Consider the following 17,841-nt stretch of genomic DNA (forward strand, 5'->3'; position numbering starts at 1 on the left):
AGGACATTACTTGTCATATGTGTTGAACTATTGGCCCACGTTGATTTTGATTACTTCTTAAACATTCTTTTAATTTTTAAAAATAGAACAGCTATCATATTTCAAAGCATTATTAACCACGTTCCTAAGAAAGCCCATAAGCCTCACACAGCCATATAGGTATTTCTAGAAAATGAAAATAGTGGTTGTTCTCAATTTGTATGATTACCTTCACAAATAAAGGATAAGTTGATATTATAGACAGTATCCTTGGAGGCAAGAGGAGGTGGTAGAAAACAATATTTGAATGTTTAGAGTTTCTAAGAGCCGTAGTGGTTAGAGTGAAGTACTGCAGGCTACTTTTGCTGACTGCTGGCTGACTGCAATTTGGCAGTTCGAATCTCACCAGGCTCAAGGTTGACTCAGCCGTCCATCCTTCCAAGGTGGGTAAAATGAGGACTCAGATTGTTGGGGGCAGACTCTGTAAACCACTTAGGGAGGGCTGTAAAGCACTGTGAAGTGGTATATAAGTCTCAGTGCTATTGTTATTTCTTATGTTTTCTTCTTTGCCAGGACTTTTATAATGGCTTGTGGTTCCACTTCCCCATTTTTGAGTCAAACTTGCATTCCTTTATCCCCTAGGAAGCATATCTGATCCCCATGAAATCAATTTAGAAGTTGGATCATATCATACTTCCTAAAATCAACTGTACTTTTCCTCTCAAAAGTTATTGCCTAGCATTATCCAACTGAGATGTGTATGCAATTTACAGGTTTTCACTTGATGATTCAATTTCTGTCTCCTTAGTCGATGCTGTTTCCCACAAGGCGCAATAGCAGGGCCAGCTTCTCCAGTTTCAAAGGCCCAACCGCCGAAGGAAGCTCAGATGCTGATAGTGAGCACAGCACCTTTGAAGAAAACGGAAGCCGGAATGGTTCCTATTTTGTTGTACGCAGTCATAGCGACCGCCGCAGCAGCAACATTAGTCAGACCATGTTTCCAATGAATGGGAAGATGCAGAGCAGCGTGGACTGCAATGGGGTGGTTTCCTTGGTAGGAAGACCCCCTGCACTCCTGTCGCCTACAGGACAGCTTCTCCCAGAGGTGATAATAGATAAAGCAACTACCGATGACAGTGTAAGGAAGATTTAAATAGCGTAGGCATGATGGGTCTCCAGTATGGAATCCAACTCCTGAATGCCTCTGCATCTTGGATATGCTTTCGATATTGCTCCTTTCCAGGCTTTAACCCTGAGCCACACAAAAATAAATGGTCTGACTTCTGCTGCATGTATTTGCAAACACCATGCACACACAATGCGATTTAAAGGAAAACAAGATTAAAGTTAAATTAAATGCAAAAGTGTTTATTGCCATGTTTACCTTTAATTTATGCTTAGCAAACACCTGCGTCTTCTTTGCTCCTTTATCTTTGATTTGCTCCTGCTCTTCCTTGCCTAAAAGATCCATTATGTACCTTGTTTCTAGAAGTGCCCGCATGGACCTTAGAGCTGCTCAAAAAAAAACCCCCAGCTGTTTAATGTGATTTTTAACGTACAAAAAGGGTGAAATTCCACTAACTTTATTCATTTGGAGTAAACTTTTCTTGATCTTACCCCTTTATCTGGGTCTCCTGCTTTTGGGAAGGCAACCCTGGCCACACAATGTGGCAGGAGCCGTGGTGACGCCGTGGTTAGATTGCAATATTGCAGGTGAGCTTTGCCCACAGTCTGGAGTTCGATCCTGACAGGCTCAAGGTTGACTCAGCTTAAGGTTGACTCAGCCTTCTGTCCTTTCGAGGTCAGCAAAATGAGGATCCAGATTGTTGGGGGGCAATATGCTGATCCTGTAAACCTCTTAGAGAGAGCTGTAAAGAACTATGAGGTGATATGTAAGTCTAAGTGCTAGTGCTAGTGCTACTCAATCCCCCAAAATTGTGCACTCCTACTTAACTCTCTTCCATTGCCACAGTTGCTCCTGTCTCTTTTTAATTCTCCCACTGGTATCTGTCTCATTGCCTTTCCTTAACAAAAAGGCACTTCCATGACCATAGACAGCATTCTTCCATGCTCTGTGGCACTTAGCCTACTAAGGCCAATTCCTGAGGCAGCAGGTCTCCTAGAAACCAGCTTTGCAAAAAATGGCACAAAGGCAGTAAATCTTACTTCCTACACTGAGCCTGTATATTGATATGCTCATGGTTTTTTTTTTGTTTTTTGTTTGTATGTGTGTGCATCTCTACGTATATAGACATAAACTTGTGTGGAGCTACACAAATTTAAACTCAGGTAATATGATTGGGTGGAGACCATTGTGGGCAGAATGGAAGGTGAAATCTACCTGGCTTACTATCCTGCCCTCCATGCCAGGATCAGGAGAACCTTCATTTTGTTCTCGGTGAAAGAATCATTTTGAACTCAAGAGTATGTGTTGAGATTAAAATCAGTGTTTGCCCCTCATTAACTTCACAGTAGGGTCCTCCAACTGTATAATTACTCATTTCCCAATTTTAAAAAGGGATGCAATAAGTATGATCTAATCACATTATACACGTGATTAGATCACATTTAACTACATGTTGTGTTTGCAGCTCCATAGAGTATTATATCCCAGGGTATCTTCCCTGGTTTATGGTTGACTGAAGCTCAGTTAAGTCATGTTTTTAATTGTGAGGCAGATTTAGTGGCAAAACAGCATGTAACAAGATGCACCTGGGGTAAATTTGTTATTGATTTTTTAAACAATTGTCCAGAATGGATTGAAGGCCTGGAGGAACACTGGCTCAAAAAACATAATGCCGTAAATGACTTTTGTTGCATGACCTAATTTTTCTTTCTGGATTCCCATGTGAAAGGTGTCAGGTTATCTATACATAAAACTAATTCTTCTAACCTCTAGTATGAATTTTCATGCTTTGATCTACATATATCATCTTTGTGTCTTAGCAGGGGGGGGGGGGGGGGGGGGGGGGGGGGGGGGGGGGGGGGGGGGGGGGGGGGGGGGGGGGGGGGGGGGGGGGGGGGGGGGGGGGGGGGGGGGGGGGGGGGGGGGGGGGGGGGGGGGGGGGGGGGGGGGGGGGGGGATAAGATGTAATCGAATATTCACGATCATTTCAATTGTGTTGCAGTTCTGCAGAAAATAAGACTCATATTCACCAGTACATAGAAGACAATGGGACTAAGGCAATGGCATAGCAATGACATAGTGTTGAGTGAGGCCACCCTTTTCTGGAGTTTTTCCCTTATTGAGCAGTATTTTAACTTTTTTCACTTTCTTTTCTTAATATGTGCCGCCAACACTCCATGTATTTCTAGAAACCAAAACCTACCTTACATTATAGTTTTTGTATATACTCCATTTCAAAATAACAGAAAACTATGCCAACAGATTCTACTTGAACCAAAAAGGATCTGCAAAACTAAATATAAACAAATGTGTTGCACGAGGCTATAGGTCAGGGCTGTCAAACTCGCGGCCCATAGCTGGATGCGTCACGCGCTGGCCACGCCCACGCCCGGTTTAGCAAAGGGGGAAAGTCCCGATACACCACATGATGCCGTGAAAATGCGAGTTTGACACCCCTGCTATAGATTGATCCCTGTTAAAATCTAGGTCAAGAACCTAATCCTTAATCCTGTCTTAAGTGCATCTTTGGGGAACTTGAAATGTAGTTTCAATTATTATAGAAGAGATATATTCAAAATAATATACAAGATTTGCATGAGAGCCCTCAAGGGCTCCTGAGGTACAAGCCTGGTCATGGGACATTTCGAAGCTAAAAGGCTAAACTGGCCTGTCGTAGAGGAGCAAGGTTAGTTGGTTACATGTAACAAGCATAAAATACATCCTACGGTTGACATATGTTTAAGCTTAAGAAATACAGAGATTTGGGTGCATGTGCAGTGGCATGAACTTCTTGAAGTTATTTATGCTGTGTAATATTTCTAATGTAGATCACCATAATCATGTTGATAATTTAGTCTCCTTACTTCACTGTAGAGTACTGCTTCTGAGATGGAAGGCAAAAAGAGGCGGTCCAGTTCTTTTCAGATATCGATGGATTTGCTGGAAGACCCCACCATAAGGCAAAGAGCAATGAGCATAGCGAGCATTATCACAAACACGATGGAAGGTGGGTCTCTGCGTACAGTTGCGTGCCTAACACACTAAATCTGCTATGAAATTTTGGTTTAGTTTTCTGTTATGTATATGGAAAGCTTTACAAATCTAATTAGGCTCTAATAAAGTAAAAAAAAAACCTGTACTTTATTAGGCTTTGCAGAGATGTGGAATCAGTAGACAAAATGTAATTCAGGATGTGCATAACACCTGTAAAACTTTAAAACACTCTCCATTTTCTTTGTGTGTCTGCCAGTGTGTCAACGTTGGAAAAGGTGTATCTGGCTTTAGATGTTCTTGGCTGGTGCTACAGATTTAGGTGAAAGCAATTAAGAAAAGAAAATTGAATGATGGTAGCACTAGTAGATGGTAAAGATTCATTGCTTCATTCATTCATTCATTCATTCATTCATTCATGCATAATCACAGGAAAATTTCTGATTTGGACCATTCATGATCTAATGCAGGGGTCTTCATGCTTGACAGCTTTAAGACCCGTGGACTTCAATTCCCAGAATTCATCTTCCAGTCATGTTAGCTCAGGAATTGTGGGGGTTGAAGTCCACAAGTCCTAAACTTGCCAAGTTTGAAGACCCTTAATCTAATGTGTTGAACAATTCACTGGTGTGGGCCTAAAATCCCTCTCAGGCATCCCTCAGTGTGTTTTAGGAGAGTCAATCGAACTATCTCATGTTTCTCAAGGTACCCTTTTTTTCTTTATAGTATAGTTTATAATATTAACTTAGTTTGTTTATAATATACTGCCCACAAATAAAGTGATTCTGGGCAGCTTACAAAATGATAAGCAGTTAAAATTGATAATGTCAAGCACTGGGGAAATCAAGAGATTCAGGCCGTTCAAATGAGTATAAAGATTTATTACATGCTTAAGCTCTCTACAAGAATCTGAGCTATTAATGGTCAAGGAAAATTAACGGGAGTTAAGAAAGGCATTCAATGTGGACTGGACTTAAATCTCTTGTGGGACGCAGGGACTGATGGCTGATGATGCGTTTGACCCCTCCCTCCAGCTCAACGTGGTCATCTCCTAAAGGCAAGACTTAAATTAGAACTAAAATAAAGAAGAGGGATAGATTGAGAGTGAAGTCCTCTCAAATATACTGATAGTCTGCCAATTTAAAAAAAAATAGTACACTGGATGTGTTTTTAGTAGAGGATATTTTTCAAGTACTAGAATAAACCGTGACAAAGCCTTAATTAACACATAAGTTTAATTAAGGTGTCTTGTTATAGTAAGGAAGATACAGAGGGTGGAACAAATTCTACTCACCTCTTTGTTTGAATGGAAGTTACAATTAGATCAATGCACAGGTCTGCATATATCTCCGAGAGCCCTGCCCCATTGTCCTTTGATATAACTGCAGCTGAGCAATGGGTGCAGGTCATAGAGTCTCCATTTGGGACAGGATGGTTCCATATTTTTTCCAGTCATCATGCTCAAGATGATGCAGGATATTTTTTGATATAGTTTTGGGATGTGCCCAGTGGTGGGATTCAAATATTTTTACTACCGGTTCTCTGGGAGTGGCTTGGTGGGCGTGACAGAGGAAGATTACTGCAAAATCCCCATTCCCTCCCCACCCCACTAACCTGCTTTCCAGCTCCATTCTCCTGTGCAGGGCAACAAAAGAAGACCCAGCCGATCAGCTGGGGTTTGGGAGGCAGAGAATAGATGGGGGCAGGGCCAGTCACAGGTGGTATTTGCCGGTTCTCCAAACGACTCAAAATTTCTGCTGTCGGTTCTCCAGAACTGGTCAGAACCTGCTGAATACCACCTCTGGATCTGCCTGTTTCCGTTGAAAGAGGCAAATGACTGACACAGAATCATGCCCTGGTCACCTTTTGGGTCAGTTCTACATGGGGCTGCCATTGAAGAGTATCTGGACATTTCAGCTGATGCAAAATATGGTGGGTTGTGTGTGTGTGTGCCCCTAGAAATATGTGTGCTTCTAGAATGGCGCATCTCACATCTTTGCTCCGAAACCATTCAAGATGTTGATTTTGAAGCCCTTCGTGGCATGGGGCCAGGTTATTTGAAGGACCATCTCCACCCAGTTACATCTGCCATCTGTGAAAGAGTTTTATTTGATGTGACCCAGGAGATGGCCTTTTCTGCTCTGATGCCTGTTCTGTGGAATGCCGTCCCCACCCCCTCACCTCTGAGGTGAGATTGGCCCCTTCCTTGATGTCCTTCTGGATGTCCCTCAAAACATGGCTGCTGAAGGATCTCAAGGAAATGGTGGTCTAAAAAGATGGCTGCATCATTTTTTCCCCTCTGTTTAATAAATAATAATATTGCCTGATGTATTTTTAATTGTAATTGTTTTAATATTTTGATTGTACAGTAGTCTTTTTATTGTGCACTTCCTGCAGTGGCTTTTCTGTGTGATGGAGATAAATAAATAAAATATCCACCACTTCATTTTCTTTTTTCTTTTTTTTTGAAACAAATTTTATTGATTTTAAAGACAAACAAACCATCATTAACCATTGAATACATAAAACCTCTTTCCATTATCAATTTTACAAGTCAAGTAAAATTATTATTTTATACAACATAATTCTGTTTTACACCATCTCAATATGGACATAGATATAGATATCTCTTAACAAATTTCTCATCATTTCTCTTTTCGTATTCAATTTCATTATTATTATTATTATTTTCTATATTTATCCAGTTTATAATCATCATCTACATTTCTCTCTGATTTGATTACCATTATTCTCATCCAACATTTTTCCGAGGTTTTATTAATTCTCAAACAAAACATAAACACACAAAACACAAAAATATAAAACTTCTTTTAAGAAAGTAGTTTGGCCCCAGATTACCTCTCTTTGTATGGACTTCAATTAAATTGTGCTCATCTTATATACTATTACCTATCTTATTTACCATTCTATATCTTCTATATAACTTCTCCCGCTTTTCACGCTTCTTATTTCTATTTTATTTAATTCATTTTAATTTAAATCATTGTATTTGTATTTTTGTCCATTCTTTCCAAATTATCTATTTATCTCATTCCCTACAATAAGAAAAAAAAAAAGATTTCTCCTGAAATCACTGATCAGAGTATGATGCCTTTCTATCCTCCCCTAAATTAATATTTAAAATAACGCCTAGTACCCAATCTGATTCTGCTTAGTACATTCTACCTGCTAACCTTTAAAAAGAGAAAAATAATAATAAGTCCATAATAATTAATATAATTAAATAATAAATCTAAATATTAAATCTTATAACATTCCAATTGTCTATTTCAAAGGACAAGTGCTACAATAATGAGTTTATAGTAAAATCAAAAACAATAGTCAATTAAACTTTTTAATTAAACTCAGTATTTTAAACATTCCTTTTAATATTTTGTTAAATTTTAAAATCTGTCATTACTAAACATTTCAATATTTTGGTCTTTTATTAATTCTTATAACATTCTAGTTTTCTATTTCTAATATAAATACTACAATACCATCTTATGTACCTTGCAGAATCTTCTTTTTTAAAGAAATTATACATTACCCTTTATCCCTAAAAAAATTCCTTTTTTCCCATCTTGTTTCATACCTTTGTGGCTTTTTCCTCCTTTTCCTTCCTTTCTTATCCCACCTGGCCTTTTTACCCTCCCCTCTACTAACCTCCACCTTTTAGCTTCCCTCTCTGTTGTATTCCTTTTCCTTTTGCTTAATAACATTGAGTTGATTTTGCATCTTATTTTTCTCTTTCTTAAGTGTTTTTTTAAGTCTTAAGTCCTTCATTTTCCTTCCCTTCTTTCTGTTTTCTCTCTTAATTAAATTTTTAGATTCATTAAAGATGGCGCTCTTCTTCTTCTTCTATTTCCTCCATCTGTTGTTATGTTTGCTGATAAATAGCAAGCGCCATTTCTAAAAAAAGGAAGGCTTCTTTCACAGCGTCCTTGCTTTCTTTCTTTATTTCTCCATATTCCTTTCTAAGTTCATCAACAGGTAAAGCCATTGTAAATCTTTTCTTTGTTCTTCTTCTTAAAGCAACCAAGATGTTTCAAAAGTTAAAACAATTCCCCAAAGTCCCAGAGACATCAATCAGTCCAGACAAAGCACAAAGTTCTCACTTTCTCTTCCTGGGGTGGTATCAGTAAAAGGAAAAGAAAAAAAGCCCAGTCTGTATTTTTAAAGCCTTGTTGCAATTAATTTCTAGTCTCAAGATCTTCAAGGCATCTCCTCCAGCAAGATCTTAATATTTTTTTGTCCTCTCCTTCCCACTTATAACAAGAAGCCAAGTTTTTACCTTTATAAAAACAACAGGTTTCTCAGTGGCCATTTGTTGATTCCATAGGGAAGGAGAGTAAACTTTCCATTTCAGCACCTCAATTTTGCCGCTTGAAATTCTCCTCTGGAAACAAAGTATCGTTCAAGAAGTCATATTTTTCAGGATTAGACATCTCTTAAAATCCTGGGTCAGCCAAAAACTTTCTCTGAAACTTTCTCCTCTCTTCCTCCTGCTCAGTCTTACCCAGCTGCCGGCTTTTTGTGGCGGCCATTACAGAACGCCGCTTGACCGCCTTGAGAAAAGGGGGTTTTGCTTGGCTGGAGAGGGGGTCTGCAACACCCCAAACCCCTCACCAGCTCCCCTATCTTCGGCTGCCTCTGCGGGCAGCTTAGCCTCCAGATCCGTCAGGATCAGAGGCACCAAGACGGCTAGCGCCGCAGGGATTGCGCAGGATCGCAAATCCTGCCGCTGGCGGCCGACAAACCGGAAGTTCCCGGTTGCCTGCACTTCATTTTCTGCCTTACCAGTTGTCACAATATCTGTGAAATAGGTTTGCTCTTTTAAGTAGCAGTATTTGAAATGTGCTATGACAGAAAATTCATAGAAATGAACCTGCAAATCACATTTTAATGAAGTTGTTGTTTTCTGATGAATGTAAATCATGAAATCAGTATAAGATGGAGTTTTTTTATGTTTTCAATTCCTTCAGAGCTTGAAGAATCAAGACAAAAATGTCCACCATGCTGGTATAAGTTTGCCCACAGTTACTTGATTTGGAATTGTTCTGATAGGTGGTTACAAATAAAGAAAATTATTTATTTAATTGTGATGGATCCATTTGCTGAACTTGGAATTACTATCTGCATTATTTTAAATACACTGTTCATGAGCATGGAACATTATCCAATTGATGACTCCTTCAGCGGTGTTCTTAAAAGTGGAAATGTGGTAAGTCAAATTTGTATAAACGAATTTTATAATTCATAAAGCTGCTAAATTCTAAGGAAGCTTTCAAAAAATGGATGTCTCTAAACTTTTGGAAAATATAAATCCGAGTCAAACATCAGTCCCTCTTTAGCAGGAATCATCAACATAGCACATAATATTGTTTTTTCCACCATAATATTAACATCCTTCCTGAGATTAAATCTGAAGTCTATTTTATGGAAAATGTGAGTCTCCCATGGCCGTGTTCCTTCTTTTCAGAATTGTAGTTACAACCTTAGGACTACAGAGGGAGTATTGTTCTGACTGAAAATTCTTGAAGCTGGAGTCCCACATATCTAGAAATCTATTTGTGTGTGACTGAAAGCTGTTAAATAATATTGTTTTCAACAAATCCTTCCATGATTCATGCCCTGTCCTATGGTGTACGTTCTCCTGTACTTCAGCTCTTTAAAAATTATGTCAACTCATGTATTTCCTCAGTTAGAGCTAGAGCACAAATGAGATTTAAACATTTATTTTTGTCATTGTATTTCAAGTATTGTTTCTTGAGCTTTAGGCCTACAAACAACAAAATAATACATGACGTTTTTCATGGGAATAATTAACTGATTGCATTCTACATTTAGGTTTTCACTGGCATCTTCACTGCAGAGATGATCCTCAAAATATTTGCCATGCATCCTTATTATTATTTCCAAGAAGGCTGGAATATTTTTGATAGCATCATTGTAACCCTGAGTTTAATGGAGCTGGGTCTTCAAGAGGTGGACGGATTGTCAGTCTTAAGATCTTTCAGACTGGTAAATATCTGACCTGTAGGGCGATTTCCTCCCCCCCTGCCCCCAGCATAGCTGCAATTTTACTTAGGATAAAAATCCTTCCATGTGGATTGTGGACTTGGTGAATCTAGCAGGTTGTGCAGATATCTGCAGATTAGCTCACTTAAGCAGGAAAACACATAATATCTCTGGTATTGACAGATTCCGCTTATCCTATCTGAAGATTGTTATGATAAACCAGAAGTTTTATATTAGAAAACCCAGACTAAGGTTTTCGAATCTACCAAGATCTTCATTAGAGGTTTTGTAAACACTTGGATGGAATATCCATATATATAATTATTTTCTTAGAGGGAAACAGGCTGATTTGATGCATTGTCATTATATAGTTTGCCGGGTTCTGATTAGCCAGGCCTGTCAAACTGGTGGCTGGCGGGCCGGAAGCTCCGCAGTTCCGCAAAGGCAAAAAAATGTCGCAATACATCATGATACATCACGTGACGTGATCTTAGTTTGACACCCGTGTGATTAGGGGAGAATGAAAACTCCCTGTTTGGGATGTGCATTTTGGATGAAGCAACCCCTCCCCCCTAAAAAAAATCCCCTTCATCTGGAATAAGTTGAAAATACTGGAGGGATCTACAGTTTACTCAGAAGGAAGCGGTTTAGCCATTCTTACTAGAATAGAAAACCTGTGTGGAATATGTAACATATAGATCACTATTCTATTTCCAACATTACTAGGATCTAGCTACATAGGGTCTAACAATAGAGAACATACAGTAAGTGACCTCTGTGGTAGGCAGGTGTTTGGTATAGGAAGGGCAGATTAAAAGGAAGCAGAATGAGAAGCTTTGTACTAGAAGTCAAGGTCCCTGAAGAAATTTCTAGGCCATTCTGTAATCAATTGATTACAGCCTGGATTTCACAAGCATTCAGAATGATTAGCAGCAAGCCCCTTCAGATATAAGGCTGTCAAGTTTATGGCTTTTCCCTACAGAGAGGTGGGGAGGGAGGGAGGGGGAGGAGGAGAGGAGAGGGAGGAGAGAGAGAGAGAGAGAGAGAGAGAGAGCTATGTGTTGTCTTCTCATCCTTGAGAAGGAAAGAAAACAGCAGTTCATAGCATTCATAAGATACCTCCAAAACAAAGGTGCAAAAAATTGTAACATTCACATGACAGGACAATAGTTTCTATTGCTAGGGAGAAGCACAGAAGTAATGGCAGAAGCCAGGCAAGAGGAGCAGGGACGTAGAAGGAGCCCTTCCTGCTTCAGATTTCGTGTTCTATTGCCAGCAGCAGCTAATGGAAGCAATGGCAACTTTCTGAAGTAACTACTAGAAACTAATGAAAGAAAGACAAGTTTGGGTTACTGGGAAGTTCTGTTCTCTCCAGAATTGGAGAATTTTAAAGTATTCTGAGAGACAATTAACAAGAACAACAACAAAAACCCACTGCTGACAATCAACAGTTTTGCAATCTGAGAGGGTTTGCGGTGTAATAAATGGATACCAGAGGAATTAAAACAATTCACAGGCTACTCGTTTACAGCTAATAGTGTGGCCTGGTGGTTCTCTGCATTTTAGGCAGTCTGTACCTCATTTCTGTGGTGGGATTCAAATTTTTTTACTACCGGTTCTGTGGGCTTGATGGGCGTGGTAGGAGAAGGATACTGTAAAATCTCCAGTCAGAGGTGGTATTTGCCAGTTCTCTGAACTACTCAAAATTTCCACTACCGGTTCTCCAGAACTAGTCAGAACCTGCTGAATATCACCTCTGCCTCATTTTTATAAATTATATAAATTTCTCTTACATATGAATTCTTCATTACTGTTTTCAGCTTCGAGTGTTCAAACTGGCAAAGTCTTGGCCAACGCTAAACATGCTAATAAAAATCATTGGGAACTCAGTTGGAGCTTTAGGAAACTTGACCTTGGTGCTAGCTATCATTGTCTTCATATTTGCTGTGGTTGGTATGCAGCTGTTTGGTAAAAACTATGACAGTTGTAAATGCAAAATTTCAGAAGACTGTACACTTCCACGCTGGCACATGAATGACTTTTTCCACTCATTCTTGATCGTGTTCCGAGTTCTTTGCGGAGAATGGATAGAAACCATGTGGGACTGTATGGAGGTTTCAGGTCAAGCCCTTTGCCTGACAGTTTTTATGATGGTGATGGTGATTGGAAACCTGGTGGTAAGTAACTATGGAGATTCTTAATTATTCAGGTCGTGGTTGTCCCAAAGGTGCTTTTCAAAAGGCAAATGGACTTTCTTTGGTTTTTTCCTTGAAGACATTTTGCTTCTTATCCATGAAACTTCTTCAGGACTGGAAAAAACAGTCTTCAAGGAAAAAACAAAGGAAGTCCAGTTGCCTTTTGAAAAGCACCTTTGGGATTAGTGGTAACTATTTGTAGACACTGTTGTATACAGCTGTTATGGGATTGTTTCTACTGTGTTGTCTGATACGATACAACTCTTATTGTTGATGAGGTCAGTTAATTAATTTTGTTGAGAAAACTGCTGTTGCACATTCCCACCAAAATTTAGAGTCCATGAGAGCTACTAAGAATACTCTTTTCAAATATATTTTGTATATTCAGAAAGTTATAAGGAATTGCAAATATCCCTATACAGGTAGTCCTCAACATAACCACAATTGAACCCAAAATGTATGTTGCTGAGTGAGAAATTTTTTTAAGTGAGTTTTGCCCCATTTTATGACTTTTCTTGCCACAGTTGTTAAGTGAATCACTGCAGTTGTTAAATTAGTAACACGGTTGTTAAGTGAATCTGGTTGCCCCATTGACTTTACTTGTCAAAAGGTCGCAAGAGGGGAATCACGTGATCCCAGGACACTGCAGTGGTCATAAATGTGAATCAGTTGTCAAGCATCTGAATGTAAATCATGTCATTGAGGAGATACTGCAGTGGTCGTAAGTGTGAAAAATCATCATAAGACACTTTTTTCAGTGCTGTTGTAACTTCTGCAACTTTAGATAGCTGTCCAGCCTTAATGGGTACAATGTCAATTCTGGCATAATGCTAAACTTAAAACTCTAAGCAACTAAATTCAATTTGATCTTTATTGATTAGCCCTTGGGCCGTATCAAAGTGCAGAATTCCAGAAACAAATTCTTACTAAAATTTGATAACAGCAATTTAAAATGGAACTCAGATTCGAGTATTGTACCTTCCATTTCCTCTATGGTAATTGCAAAAATATGATGAGCAATCTTCTTTTTGTTTCAAGTAACTGAATGACACCTTTACGGTGTCATTCATAAACTAAGCAAGAATATTCTATTACTTGCCTGGTGAAAACAGTAAAATATTACAACTTTACTATGTTTAACCATCCACCGTTTGCAGTACAGACATAATGTAGCATAGACATAAAATTAGTTAATGTGGTTAATTTCAACAGGAAGGAAAACCTGTGATCATAGAGAAGAAAGTGTAAATATTTTAGAAATTACATTGGTTCAAAAAGTTACCTGTGGAAAGAGAGACTCCCAACCTATCTAGCTTGGATCCTAGCAGCCCTGTATTTTAGTTATATGTTTCTGTTGCTTCAGTCCATTTCATCACTCAGATTCTCCTTGTTTTTTTTTCTACAAGTTAATTTGTTATTTTCCAACCACTATACCATCCCATTCTATCTTCAAAAACAGCACTGATGTGGTGTTACCAACAAGCCAAATTACATCCTGTTATACAAATGTGTTTTTTAAATGGGATTGATCTCGTATTCTGGTTAAAGACTCCCCTCCTTCCCTTCTCCCCCGAATCATGCAAACAAATTTGATTTTATGTCTGCCAAAGTTGAAAACCTAGGATCAATAATTGGGTGGTTGTTGTTTTTACTATGATCAGAAACTGAAAAGTGAATGCATGCAATTGGTAGAAAGTCAAAAGCAAGAAGTCAAAATGATTAACTAGAGAGGGGAAAAATCTAATTTAATTTATTTCCCTACTCCATCCTCCAGCTTCTAAACCTCTTCCTGGCATTATTATTGAGTTCTTTCAGTTCAGACAGCCTTGCTGCTCCAGAGCAGGAAACCGAAGCAAATAATCTACAGATTGCTATATCAAGAATTCAGAGGGGAATAAATTACATAAAGAGGAAGATATGTGAATTTGTGCAAATTGTTTTTTTGCAAAGATGCAAGGGCACTTCTGGATTAAGTGCAGCTGATACACAAAACAATAAGAAAGATCAGTGCATTCCCAACCACACCACAGTGGAGATCAACCAAACTTTTGGTTATCAGAGGCCTAAAATGATCACCACCTGCATGGACAACAGTGATCACATGTCATTCATAAACAACCCAAATCTTACTGTGACTGTACCAATAGCAGTGGGAGAGTCTGATTTTGAACATTTCAACACGGAGGAACTTACCAGCATATCCGAACTTGAAGAAACCAAAGAAGTAAGACATTATTTTATACAATAATACTGTTTTATATGCTTGAGTTATTTTAGTGCCATTAGTTTTCTATGACTTAAATGTTTTAAAGGATTTTTAATGTTTCAGTAAAGTGAAATCTCTCTTTAATTGGACTAATTGGGAGAGGAGCTGTTCATGCACAGCCACGCAGCAATTTACTTCATTTGTATCATTTTTTTTAATGATAAGATTACACAAATGACATAAATAACTGGAGAAATTTGATCTAGTGGATATGAAGTTTGTTGTGTCAAAATCTAATAAGTTGGGGGTTCACTGAAAATTACTGTTTTATCTACATATTAGTTTTGACTTGTGATTATTAAACAATGACAACCTAATTATCTTTTCACCATGTAATACAAGACTATGTATGGTGTGTGTCCTTTCATTCACAGAATGGCACCTAACATGTATCTGCATATTGTTGAGTGCACATGACAGATAAACTATAACATATATGCAAAGAATTGAGTGAAATACAGATTTCACACAGTCTGAAAATTAGGGAGGAGATGCTGTTTGGAGCAAGATACATGTCAAAAATGGAAGAATTCTGTCAACATGCTATTTTTGAATACCACCTACAAATTTAAAATCAGTGGCTGAATTAGGTCCATTAAGGAGACTCATTTTGGTAGGTTCAAGATGTTCCTGTAAGGAAAAAAAGATGACAGGACCCAAAAGGAAAACTCACATGAAAACTCAGACCTCTAGTGGCACTTGGCTTAGAAGTTTACTTTAGTTCAGAAGTGATATTTTGGTAAGGCAAGTAATTCTCCCAGGATGATTCAAACAATCTGAAACTACCTGTGTATTCTAAAAAGATTTATTATGTCTGAAATCAAAATATATTGCAGTTAAATCATTAACAAGGAGTTACAACAACATTTTTAATAGGCAAAATAAATGTGTGGAAAAGATTATAGCATAGGGAAGCTTTCTATAGTATAGGGAAACCCACTTTATCTGAAGTGTGGTTACTTCTCATTATTAATTTTCATAGAAACCTCAGTAACTTTTATACTTTTTTTCAGCCCAAATATCTAGGAGATATATCTTTAACAAAATGCTGAAATGGGCTGTGACTTGACTTAATAAATGTATGAATATAAAATGATGTTGTGTTTGAAGTAGGAACTACTGATAGTCAAATTTTTGAAAACAGTTAGACGCATGGCTCTTTTGAGGCTAGTGTTAACCGAAGTAACACTAATTACAATAACAGTCAGGTAATAATAATTTTATTTATTTAGATTTATATTTCTTCAGGAACTCAAGCTGATCTACCTAGGTTTTTTTTCTCCCTCACAATAATCTTGTGGGATAGAGACTAATCATATGTCACCCTGTGAGCTTCCATGGTTAAGGATGGATTTGAACTTAGATCTCCCCACTTTTGGAGAGATTAGATTATGGAAGTAGTATTCCACCATAGTGTGGGAAAGCAGGCAGCTTATAAATTTTAAAAGTAAATAAATAAATACCAGGTGTCTTTTCCTCTATACATTGGCCTGCCTCATTCTCCAAGAATTTTGAGCATGGGGTATTATTATTCACCTTCACTTCTCTGTTTGTGTATATAAATTGTATCCTGTCCTCCCAAGTAGAGAAGCATCTTCATTGTTTATCAGCTGTTGGCAAACCCTGAATGCTGTAGAAGATTAGGCTAGTTGAGGTTGGAGCCAAAAATGCCATTTTCTTTTTCTCCTTCTTTCTGCCAACCCCTTTCTTTTTAATCTAACCATCTAGTAAGATACTAAGGGAGGGCCACTTTACTCTTGCCAAAAGTCTGTTAACAAACATAATTTGTTTTCAATTTAGGTCAAGTGCCACTTGATGCTCTAGTACCGTACATTATCTTCTTCTTCTGAACCACTTTCAGTCACAAAGGGCACTTAATACCAATATGATTATGAGAGGAAGGGGCAGAGAATAAGGTACAAGAGAACAGTGGATTAACAAGTTTATTTTATTTTGCTCCAAGTTGAGAAGCTTTGGACAAACATAGACAAACTTTACTTAGACTTTGTTAGATTAATGGGAACAATTCAGCTTCAGATCAAATTTTATTCACATTATTGCTTTTTCTTATTGTAATTAAAATTGGCTGCAATTTTGGGTTGTGAATATAAAGTTTGTATAATATAAAGTTCAATATCCAATTTCAGAGATGCACAGGAAAAGAAGAGAGGAGAAGGTTACTGTGACTTATCCTACACATCTAACATAGTGAATGTATTTTATTTATGTATTCATTTCCTGCCTTTATTATTTTGATAAATAACTCAAGGCAACTAACATACCTCACACTCCCTTGTCATATTTTCCTCACTTCTGTTTATTAAACCGTTCAAGTCCCACAGCATCAGTGTGAGTTTGCTGGAGTATCCCAAGGTTGCATATTTGACTTTCTTTTTTCTTATCCTGCAACAGCTTTTCAAAAGGAAAATTTCCACCCTGTAGAGAAGTGCAATGCTCAGATTCATCTATTTGGAATCAACTTGTTCTGGACTAACAGATTTTTGGGGGATTGCTCTGTGGAGGTTTCCATAGCTGCCAGTATTTTTTGTTGTTGTTGATAGTTGTATTGAAGTCTTTAATAAACATAGTAAAACTTTTTTAATATTTAAGTGTTACAAAACACATGAAAGTTGACACAAGCTACAGAAACAGCAAATAAAGAAGAAAAGCAAAAGTGCAGAAATATTTTTTTTAAAAAAATAGAATTTTCCGATTTGCTTTGCAGCAAATATGAGTACATTTAAAAATTCTCTATTACTATATGATTATAAAAATGTAATAGACATAATAAAAATGAACATAAACTAAACTAGAAGAAAGAAAAATAAAAGTTCAGAAGGTGCAGACTAAAGAAGAGGTAGGAAAAGGCAACAAAGACAATAATGAAGAAGTGTTTCAAACCTTCATCGTGCCAAGCATAAGCTAATATGCTAACCTTTCGCCCTCTTTTAATGTTACCAAAAAAAACCTTCTTCCTATAGCCTAAACTAAACCCAATCTAGAAACCATCATCTGTTCAGTCCTAATTCAACAAAAACTCCATTAGGGACTTTTGCCAGAAATATCAAATAAATAGTTTATCCCTGATCAAATAGTCCAACTCTGTATTCTTTCTTTTTCCCCTCTGCAAATCTTGACTTTAAAATCATTCCTATGGCATTTCAGGGTTTGATATTTCATCACTCTTTGGATTTAAAAGGAGTCTTCAAAGGTTTTACCAGCCTACTTTGTAAATCCCATAAAGAGGCTTTGCCCAGGATTTC

The 17,841-nt window shown here is 37.8% G+C and overlaps 1 protein-coding gene across 2 annotated transcripts in view; it reads left to right on the plus strand.

The window, feature by feature from the left end:
• Positions 1–17,841, plus strand: part of LOC113416542 (sodium channel protein type 2 subunit alpha-like) — a 61,603-nt gene that overhangs the window by 12,890 nt on the left and 30,872 nt on the right. For both annotated transcript variants that reach the window (XM_026674489.2, XM_087949794.1), the window contains exons 9-14: positions 788–1,084; positions 3,980–4,112; positions 9,082–9,320; positions 9,947–10,120; positions 11,938–12,294; positions 14,087–14,536. In XM_026674489.2, coding sequence (XP_026530274.2) covers positions 788–1,084; positions 3,980–4,112; positions 9,082–9,320; positions 9,947–10,120; positions 11,938–12,294; positions 14,087–14,536 — 1,650 coding nt within the window. The remainder of the gene's footprint in view (positions 1–787; positions 1,085–3,979; positions 4,113–9,081; positions 9,321–9,946; positions 10,121–11,937; positions 12,295–14,086; positions 14,537–17,841) is intronic.

Source organism: Notechis scutatus, chromosome 1, assembly GCF_049901735.1.
Source record: "Notechis scutatus isolate UNSWTSFEM ecotype Mainland chromosome 1, rNotScu1.2, whole genome shotgun sequence".
NCBI lineage: Eukaryota > Metazoa > Chordata > Lepidosauria > Squamata > Elapidae > Notechis > Notechis scutatus.